Source organism: Miscanthus floridulus, chromosome 18 (genome assembly GCF_019320115.1).
Source record: "Miscanthus floridulus cultivar M001 chromosome 18, ASM1932011v1, whole genome shotgun sequence".
NCBI lineage: Eukaryota > Viridiplantae > Streptophyta > Magnoliopsida > Poales > Poaceae > Miscanthus > Miscanthus floridulus.
Genome location: NC_089597.1, coordinates 101,963,862 through 101,974,682, shown reverse-complemented (window position 1 = coordinate 101,974,682; position 10,821 = coordinate 101,963,862). Strand labels below are relative to the sequence as shown.

Below are 10,821 nucleotides of genomic sequence, written 5' to 3'. Positions count from 1 at the left end.
ATGGAAGTGGCCACGGCACGAGAGCTCATCACCAACCCCACAGCCCTCCCCATTCTCCTCCTCGTTGCCGGCCTCACCGTTCTGTACGTGCTGCGCCGCCGCGGCAGCGGCAGCAGCGGGCTTCGCCTCCCTCCGAGCCCGTTCGCGCTGCCCGTCCTGGGCCACCTCCACCTCCTGGCCCCGCTCCCGCACCAGGCGCTGCACCGGCTGGCGGCCCGCCACGGCCCGCTCCTGTACCTCCGCCTCGGCTCCGTGCCGGCCATCGCCGCCTGCTCCCCGGACGCCGCCCGCGAGGTGCTCAAGACCCACGAGGCGGCGTTCCTGGACCGCCCCAAGCCCACGGCGGTGCACCGCCTGACTTACGGCGGGCAGGACTTCTCCTTCTCGCCCTACGGGCCCTACTGGCGCTTCATGAAGCGCGCGTGCGTGCACGAGCTCCTGGCCGGCCGCACGCTGGACCGGCTCCGCCACGTCCGCCGCGAGGAGGTGTCCCGCCTCGTGGGCTCCCTGTCCCGCAGCGCGGCCGACGGCGCGCCCGTCGACGTGGACGCCGTGCTCATGGGCGTCACGGGCGACGTCATCTCGCGGATGGTCATGAGCCGGCGGTGGACCGGCGACGACAGCGCCACCGAGGAGATGAGGACCGTTGTCGCCGAGACCGCCGAGATCACGGGCGTGTTCAACCTGCAGGACTACATCGGCGTGTTCAAGCATTGGGACGTGCAGGGCCTGGGCAAGCGCATCGACGCGGTGCACCGCAAGTTCGACGCCATGATGGAGCGGATACTGACGGCGAGGGATGCCGAGAGGCAGCGGCGGCGGAAGGAGGCGGCGGACGGCGCCGGCGAGGGGGACAAAAAGGACCTGCTTGACATGCTCTTTGACATGCACGAGGACGAAGCCGCCGAGATTCAGCTCACCAGAGATAACATCAAGGCCTTCATGCTGGTACGTCCATCGTTTTTTTCCTAGATTGTTGCGCAGATCTAATCAAGCATCGGGTTAAGCGACGAACAAACAAAAATATTTCCTACCATGTACTTGATGGATGGAAACAAGGAGTACAAAAAAAATTCCTTTTAGTTTTCTAATAATGGCGGCTACGATTTCATAAAATCTCTGCACCGTTTGAGTGTTTGACTCGGTGATGAAATTGTTTGCCGGGGGATCATATCATATATATAAAATCTTGCAGGACATCTTCGCGGCCGGCACGGACACGACGACGATCACATTGGAATGGGCGCTGTCGGAGCTGATCAACAACCCGGCCGTCCTCCGGCGGGTGCAGGCGGAGCTGGACGCCGTGGTGGGCGCGTCCCGGCTGGCCGACGAGTCGGACATCCCTCGGCTCCCCTACCTGCAGGCGATCGCCAAGGAGACGCTGCGGCTGCACCCGACGGGCCCGATGGTGGTGCGCCGGTCCATGGAGCCCTGCAAGGTGTCCGGCTACGACGTGCCGGCCGGCGCGACGGTGTTCGTGAACGTGTGGGCTATCGGGCGCGACCCGGCGTGCTGGGCGCCGGACCCGCTGGTGTTCCGGCCGGAGCGGTTCTTGGAGGGGGAGCAAGGGGGAGGAGAGAGCGCGGGGCTGGACGTGCGCGGGCAGCACTTCCACCTGCTGCCGTTCGGGTCCGGGCGCCGGATATGCCCCGGCGCGTCGCTGGCCATGCTCGTGGTGCAGGCGGCGCTGGCGGCCATGCTGCAGTGCTTCGAGTGGGCGCCCGTGGGTGGCGCGCCCGTGGACATGGAGGAGGGGCCAGGGCTCACGCTCCCGCGGAAGCGCCCGCTCGTCTGCACCGTCAAGGCCAGGCTCGACCCGCTGCCGGTTCCCGCCGCCGCTGACGGCGTGGAAGAAACTGCGGCTGAGTGATGTAAGGTGGCTGACTGGCTGTGGCGTTCGTCCGTCAGCTGCTGAGCCCGATTAACTACTACGCGACTACGCGTCGCTTGTTAACCTGTAAGCAAAGTTTCTGGTGCATCAGCTGCTCCGTTCATCGGCTGCAGAGCAAAAAAAACTGCCACCATGTATTAAGTATTATTGATCATAAAATGCTATTCCTGTTGCAAATGGATTAGTGACCCCTCTTGTATCTTTTGTGTGGAGCATGAATCTATATCTCATCTTTTCTTTGATTGTTGTATTGCTAGCAACACTTGGAAAGTAGTCTCTGAGCTGCTGGGTTTTGTTTTAGGGAGTGATTTTGAATCTGTGGCACATTTTTGGCTTGCTCATAAGAGACATATGTTAACTAATACGGTTTCTTCGTCGGTCTTGTGGTCGATTTGGAAATTATGGAATGAAATTTTCTTTCAGGGTGCAAGGTGGACAGGTATGTTGAAACTGTTGTTGAAGATTGTTAGAATGTTGCGGCGATGGATCCCGCTGTTCAAGCAGGAGATGAGAACTCAAGTGGAGGACTTCGCAAGACGTTTGGAGATCCACGCAAACTCTCTGCCTCAACTACAATGGAAGACGGATACAGTGATATCATCATCAGGGTTGGCGCCATCGGCTGCTCAGCTTTTGGATACAAGTGTTCCTTTGGTTCAGCATGTGTCCTTGAGTTGTAATGTTGAAAGTCAGTTTGTCATGTCTCAGTCTGGCCATAAGGCCTGAATTTGCTGGCTCTAAGCCAAACCTATGCTGTGCACTGGATTTGCTTTTTGAAATATAATCGGCCTGTTCGTTTGGCTGGGTTGTTTGTTGTTGGATCGTGAAGAAGTACTGCTGGCTGGTTTGGTGTAAGAGAAAAATACTGTTCTAGCTGAAAATTTACGATCGTTTACGATCGTATAATCCCAGCCGAACAGGCTGATAAAAGCAGGGGGCATCTTTTCTTAAAAAATATATATATTATCCCTGTTGCATCGCTGAAATCTCACGGAAGCGCTAAGTTTCTCTTTCAAGTAGTTGGAACAGTCATGGGTCTATGTTGGGCTAGAACGGGCCAACTATGGCCACGAGAGTAGAATGGATCTCACCGGCCGAGAAATGTTCAGAGCTTGCCCTGTTTTCCCGTCATTTGGCCCAATTTACCACTGCTTCAAGCTCACTGCTGAGTGTGGGGCCTCAAGCTCAGAAAGTCGGAATCAACCACACTGAGGACCCGAGACCAGACAGCAGCGTCAAACAAACATTCGATTCTTCAAAAAATAAATGATGGAAATATAAGCAAGTGATCGTTTTTATTTACAGATTGGCATCCTATAGACAGACTACATTGGCAATGATTCGCACGGTAGCATACTAACATGGTGCTAAAGTTCGCATTCACCAATTGTCGTTACCATTGTCCTACCAGCACATAAATTTATGCAGTCATCTTATATTATCCCCTGAAAATTTCCTGGCACGTTCTGACCTTCAGAGCATTTGCTCTCATCTATCGACGGGAATGGGTCGACCCGGCCCTATGGCCCCAAGGCGGTCATGGGTTGACCCATTTCGTCTACAGCTTATGGAATGGGTAATATGGGTCGACTCAAATATTTTGATATTATTATGAGATATGATATTTTCACTTTCTAAGCTATGTTAATTTTATCTACTGCACTTCTAAAAATACTTGCATCATCATTAGTAATAATAACATGGCATCGACGCAGCGTCACTAATTGACGAGCGCTCACCATATTTGAAACGAGCAAACGGTCCTCTGACAGCTCCTAGGACTATCCTCTTTAGGAAAAAATAATTTCCGCGGGTTTTGTTTTTCAGCTGACCTCGCATGTATGTTTCTCTTTCATTTTCGCGCGCTCGGCTGCACACTCAGTTTCCATTTGACACACGCATCATTTATACATATAACTTAGTTATGCACATAACTTATACGTATAACTTAATACATAAAGTTATACGCATAACTTATAATTAATTAACTTGTGTATAAAAATTATTAAACGTAAAAGAACGAATTAACTTATAACTTATACCAAAACTTGAAAACACAAAAGTTATTAAACATAAAGGAACGAATTAACTTATGACTTATACCAAAACTTGGAAACACAAAATTTATGAAACACAACTTTATATACAAAAAAAATTATTCTATACAACTTGTGTAGATAAGTTATTCTATACAACTTGTGTATATAAGTTATCTATACAACTTGTCAACGCTGTCAAAAAGAAATTTAAAAGAAAAAATATAAAAAAGAATTAAAAAATATAAAATGAAAAAGAATACTAAAAACACATAAGTTATTAAACACAAAGGAACAAAACAAAGGAACAAATTAACTTATAACTTATACCAAAACTTATAAACACATAAGACATGGAACACAACTTATTTACAAAACTTATCAAACACAACTTGTGTACTTAAGTTATTCTATACAACTTGTCAACGCTGAAAAAAAATAAAAAATATATAAAAGAAGGATTAAAATATAAAAAATGAAAAGAATATGAAAAATTCGGACAGGGACGGAGACAAAAATTCGGTTGCACCAACCTGGTAGAGAAAAAAAAACGGAAAACGAAAAAAAAAACATCCCCAATCACATGTCACTGACCACATCCACCGGCCGCGGAACGAGCTGGACCCACCGTTCGCCCGATTTGAAACAAGTGAGCGAATGCTGAAGTGGAATTGGGCATCAGACGTGGTGGCTTCTGCATTATGAGTAATAAACCTTGTAACATCTTTTTGAGGTTTATTACAGGCAGCAACATCTCAGCTCATGACCTCATCAAGGTGAACAATGGCTCCAGCAGGAAGCTCCTCCTCGCCCCCCCCTGGCGGCAAAGCTCATCGGGTGGTACCGCCGCAGCGGCTCGGCCCGCGCGACGCTCGCTGCCCGCCGGAACCAGGCGCCGTCGTCGCGGTGCTTCTGGACACCACCGATACAGCCCACCTGGACCTTCCCGCGGCCGCGGCCGCCGGCGACCAAGAAGCATCCCGTCCTGGACCCCGAGCTCCAGGGACACCGAGCCGGGCGCGCCGGCGAGTCCCGGCACGACGTTGAAGGGAGCGCCCGAGCTCTTCTCCGCGGACACCGTGAGCTTGTCCGTGACGAACATCCCTGGCATGTCCAACGGCTCGAGCATCGAGGCGGCCGTCGAGTTCGCGGCGGCGCCGCCGCCGGCGCCTCCCTGCGGGACGAGTCTGAACGTCGCGTGGACGGCGGCGTCGGTGTCGCGGCTGTCTTTGGGCCGCTTCTGCATCGTCAGGGAGCCGTGCACGGCGGAGAGGACGAAAGCCTTGCCGCCGGACTCTTGCGCGAGCGTCACCAGCTGGGAGTTGGACTCCGGAGGGACGGGGGTGATCCAGTCGGAGGCCGCGGCGGTGGCGGCGCCGGTCTTGGCGTCCCAATCTCCGGTCGTGAGGCCGGCGAGGAGGAACGGCCCGAGCAGGACTGCTTGTATAGATGCGTACTCCGGCCGATCATCTGAAGGTTTCAGTTACACTACTCAGTCTTATTCTTCGTAGTTATAATAAACTTCAATTCAGTGTTGTCAATTGTCAGGATTCCAATGGTTAAGAGTGAAAAAAAATTAAGTAATTATCGTAGAATGGGTGCTTCATAATTACAAAATTTAATTTACACAAATATTTATGGGGAAAAATACTTGTAATTTGATCATCAACAGAACTCGAGATTTTAGACCTTTTATTGCTTCAGTCCTTAGGTGGATAGGTAATTGGAGTGACAACTGATCACCACTACTCCACTGCTTGCTGATAGTGAGGAAAGTCCCTGGTAGAAATTAAGATTTTTGTCAGAACAATCGTCCATGTTTGGTATTCTCAAGTTCATCAAACTGTTTGTGGACAGTATACATGTGATGTTATGTAAAAATTGACTGACAAGAAAACAAAATATCAGGCAACTGCATTTGAGTAAATCTGTTCAATTTTATTCTGTTTCTTCCATGCTGATGGGCATACCTGGAGGTGCTAATTCCAGATTCTTGCCATTGAAAGTCGCCTTTGCACCGTTCAGAGATGTCCAAGACGGTATTCTCACGTTCAACGTTGCAAAGTGACAGTTTGTCTGCATGACAGTAAACAAACCGACTTAAATAAATGCTTATTTGCTAGCCCTATGAAGGACCAGGACCATCAAAATTTCCAGTCATATACAGTACCATGCACTAATCACCTCATGCAGACTTACCTTTGCAGATATGGAGAATGAGACCTGAAGATACTGATCCGATGAGCTGAGGGGCATCAGTTTCTGAGTGACAGTAAGGCCTGCAGTCCTCCAAGGTGCTCGGTATGAACTGAACAATATATAGCGCCGGTGTTTCACCTTTCTCCTCGAAGTAAATGGAACCCCCCAACTTGGAGAAGGATTCTATCCACGTAATAAACACAAAACTCAGGATTCAGAAACTAGAACAATACGTGTCCCCATTGCCAGGTCCAAAAGCTTGGGATTTTCACTTTGTTACCAGTGCCATAGCTGTTGGAGTTGTTCCAAATTCACTCCAGGATATAGGGCGGGCTTTTGACGGAGCGAAGCGGAGGTCCGTTGCCGGAGGCTTGGGCCAGAGCGTAGCGGAGTCAAAAGCCAGCTCATCAGGTCTCGCCCCTGTGCTCGGGGGGTGCGGGGGGCGGAGCCCCCCGCGGTACGGTACGGTATATACACCCTTGCTAGGGTTTCGTGGAGACTTGATTCTCTTGTAAGCCGTCATAGGCGTGTAACCCAAAACTCTTGAGATAGTGAGATTGTTGCTGGCTGGTGCCCGTGGTTTTTCCCCTTCACATCGGAGGGGTTTTTCACGTTAAATCGTGTGTCTCTTCTGTGGCTTGATTCTTTACTTCATATTCCTATACGTCGTTCATAACAATAGCAACACCAGAATGAACCGTACGGAGTTCCCCAGCCATGGATGCTGACTGCCTTTGACATCCCCGGGCCCTGGGGCAGCATGTAGATCATCACTCCAGGATCTCTGCCTCGCTGGATGCTCAGCACGCCGTTGATCAGCGCTCGCTCATACTCCTTTGTCCATACGGAGATCCTGGAGTGAACCGTACGGAGTAGTAGTCTGCGTACGCGATCTCCTTTGTCCATCTGAATAGATGGCCTGAAACCTGCGAGGTTTTGTTTCGCAAATTGTAACTTGTTGCCTCTAGACATGAAAAATGTGCGTACTAGAGTTTTCAGAAAAAAAAAGATGAAAAACTGGAAGTTTTGGTGGAGATGAACAGGTGGACCACCTTGAGCATGTTTTACGTCGTGCAGGACTCCTCGGTCTCTGTAGTGTTCAGAGCTTCAGCTAAACGCTTTGGATCGGACCTGACAAAAACCATTTACAAACAGAATTTCAGACATGTCATGTCTGAAATAAATAAAACCATGAACTTTTTTTTTTTGAGAAATAAAACCATGAACTTGAGCCACTATGATGTATTACCAGAATTCATTGACAGATGTGCCGCCAGTCGCATATGCGTGAGAAGAATTCACCGTGTCCATGAAGAATGTCGCAATTTCCTTGTTCAAGAATGAAGAGTTAGGTTATGGGCAGCTATTGGGTAGCAGGAGGAAAATAGCGCTCTTTTTAGATTTGGATATTATCATATCTGAATAAATTAATTATACCCCCACGCAAATTTATGCAGTATTTAGATTATTAACTTGTAAAGAGGATCACCTGTAACTTCATATCTCATCTGCCCGCCTATGACAACCGGAATATGTGTGTTGGTGTGGAAATCCGAAAGACTGTCAGCCTGAAAGGCAAACGATGGGGAAGAATCATCGAACATTCAGAAATGTGTCCTCATGCCATAATTATCATAGAGAGAACAATTTATTGTACTGTGCTGTTAATTTAGCTGATGTAGATGCGTTTATTAACTAAGTACTAGTGTACTCCGTACATGAGATCTAGGCAAAATTGGAGTAAAAAATGCATCAGCAAAACGCGGAGGGCCGACAGGTGGGGAGGGACTGAGTCCGTCGGGGTTCAGAGTTTCAGAGTTTCAGACCTGAACTGCAAGCAACCCCAGGAAGCATGGCTTGTCGAAAAGATGGGCCAGCACCAGATGCCTCTGATCGTGTTGTGCAAATATTCAAGAGAACCGCACTATTAGCATTTAGCAGCTACCATACACACTCAGGATTCAGGAAACGAATGAATGAAATGAACACCAAAGAAAGAAAGGCTGTATACCGCGATGGTGTAGAGCTGGTAGAGCACGTCGTTCATCCCTCCGGTCTCGTCGTTGAGCGACGTCCAGTGGCGCTCGATGCTGTACCTCTGGATGACGTTCCTGACCCGGCCGGCGAAGTAGTCGGCCATGGCGACCACCATCCCCAGCGCCTTGCCGTTGCCGGCCACCACGTGCTGGTCGAGGAGGCCCTGCATGATCTGCAGGAAGCGCAGCATGCAGATGAGGTATTGCTCAGCACGACCGGCGATGCATGTGTCTGTGCAAAGGTAAAAAGTTGCAGAGTGGTCCGGGACTCCGGGGGTTGATCGACGGCGACGTGCCTTGTGGATGGTGTAGTAGGGAGCCCAGACGAACTCGATGGCCTCGAACCGGTCGAAGAACTCGGCGGGGAAGTCGGAGAGGTAGCCCGTTCCGGCGGCGCGCTGGCACTCGTGAAGCGCGTCCACCACCGCCGCCATCTTGCCAGCGAGCGTGGCGTTGTGCGTGCTCGCCCACATCTTGGCCGTCGCGCTCAGGTAGTGCCCTGCGTGCACGCTCGGGTTCAGTGTGTCGGGTTCACAGTCTGCAACTCTGCATGTGCATGCGTGGCCGATGTACAGCGGGAGGCGGGAGAGAGAGAGGGAGCGCGTACGCACGTACCGACGAAGTGGCCCCTGAGCTCGCGGCCGGGGCTCTCCCAGCCGCCGTAGGGCTCTCCCGGCGCCGACAGCCCCGCCTGGGAGCGGAAGCTCCAGACGAGGCGGTCAGGGTCCAGCAGCAGCAGGTACTCGAGGTTATTTCGCTGCGCGAGCCCGTACACCGCGTCGTCGCCGTCGGGGTCGAGGCGCACGTCGTGCAGGGTGCAGGGACACCTCCTCCAGGAACGGCGCGGCGACGACGCCACGGGCGCCTCCCAGCTGCCGGTAGAGCATCACCCACCAGTCGAACTCCTCTCGATCGGGATCCCCTGCCGCCGTGGCGGCGCCGGCGCTCTGACCTCCACGTGGCGGCGCCGGCAATAGCATGTCGTCCATCCACTCGGCCTGCTGGTCGTGGAACATCTCGCGCCACCTCTCGTTGGCGCCCGGCGACGACGCCTGGAGCTGCGCCCGCACCGTGTGCGACGACGACAGCTCCGTCGGGCTGTTGGTGCACTCCTTGGCCGTCGTCACTACCGCCACTGCGGCCACCGCCACCGCCACGAGCACCACCACCGCCCACGCCACAGGCCGCGGCACCGCCATTCCAACACAACCCGCGACCTCGCTGGCCCGGCCCCCCTCAGTGACCACCACCGCCACTAACTAGGCGCGCCGGCACTGCGTATATATGACGCCCGTCCGAGACTGTGGTCTCTAGAGCCCACGGGCATCAAGCGGCGTACGTACGTGACGATGACGACGGCCGGGCATCGGAGACAGTGAGACACGCCGTACCGCGCGGAATGCCTCAACACGACACGAGGCACGAGCTAGAAGGCCGGGCCCGCTCACTCGGCGAGCGTGCACGGTGCACCTGCAGTCCTGCAGGCTTCTGCCGCTGGCCTGCTGCTACAGGCGCACGAGTGAGCGTTGCAGGTTGCTACTCCCTTCTTCCAGAAAAAAAATGCAACTAGGGGCTGCGTACCGGTAAAAGTAATTTATGTTTAACCAAATTTGCAATGAATACTATTCACATATTTACGGCTCTAAAATAATTTATTATGAAAATACAATTCGTAATTAATTTAATAATATTTATTTGATATTATAAATATTGATACTTTTTTATCTATAATTAATCAAACTTAAGATACTAGACAATAACACTATGCTAGAATTGTATTCTTTTGTGGATTGATTGAGTACTTGCTAGCGCCTCACAGCACGAGTGAGCCTACATGTGATCTGGCCTGCCTTTCCATTCCATGTGAGACCTTATTTAGTTTCACCTCTAAAATTTACTTCATATCATATTGGATGGATATATGCATGGAGTATTAAATATAGACTAAAAATAACTAATTGCGCAGATTACGACTAATTTGCGAGATAATTTTTTAAGCCTAATTAGTCCACGATTTAACAATATGGTGCTACATTAACATGTGCTAATGACAGATTAATTAGGCTTAATAAATTCGTCTCGCGGATTACTGAGCTCTTCTGTAATTTGTTTTATTATTACTATCCGAACACTTCCATGTGACATTCGATGTGACATCCCTAAACTTTAAATCCTGGATTTAAACACCACTTGAGTCGGCAGCATGCACAAGCTTGCAACTCAACCACCGAGAAAAGAAACTCCACCGGGTTAATAAAAATATATAATCACATTTCTCTATTTTTATTGAAATTATTAAAGGGGAAACAGAGCTCCAACAAATTTTTTCTAATCATTTTATTTATTTATTTTCTTAATCGCTCAAAAACTTTTGTCTCATCTTAAACAAAGGAGGGTGCTTGACACCGGAGTGAAAATAACATGTCTAGAGGATGGACAACCCATGAAACTAATTATGGTACCCCTCCCAGTTGGTTGTTTTCGGTTTTTTAGACAAAGTTTTTAAATTTGTTTGTTTAGTAGAACTATGTATTTATAAAAGTCAAACAACATATAATTTATTAGAATGGTGAATTTATTTTTGGTTTGTCTCGATTAATATCATTTTTTTTTAAATAAAAAGCAAGAGCACGACCATATCGGCCCCGTTCGGCTG

At 50.2% G+C, this 10,821-nt stretch overlaps 1 protein-coding gene and 1 pseudogene across 1 annotated transcript; one reads left to right on the top strand and one right to left on the bottom strand.

Moving 5' to 3' along the window:
- Positions 1-1,873, top strand: LOC136519686 (cytochrome P450 93A3-like). The gene is made up of 2 exons (XM_066513064.1): positions 1-948; positions 1,196-1,873. The coding sequence occupies exons 1-2, from the start codon at positions 1-3 to the stop codon at positions 1,871-1,873; spliced, it is 1,626 nt and encodes a 541-aa protein (XP_066369161.1).
- A 2,485-nt stretch (positions 1,874-4,358) lies between these two features.
- On the bottom strand, positions 4,359-9,319 carry LOC136522542 (uncharacterized; annotated as a pseudogene).
- Between the last annotated feature and the right edge of the window lie 1,502 nt (positions 9,320-10,821).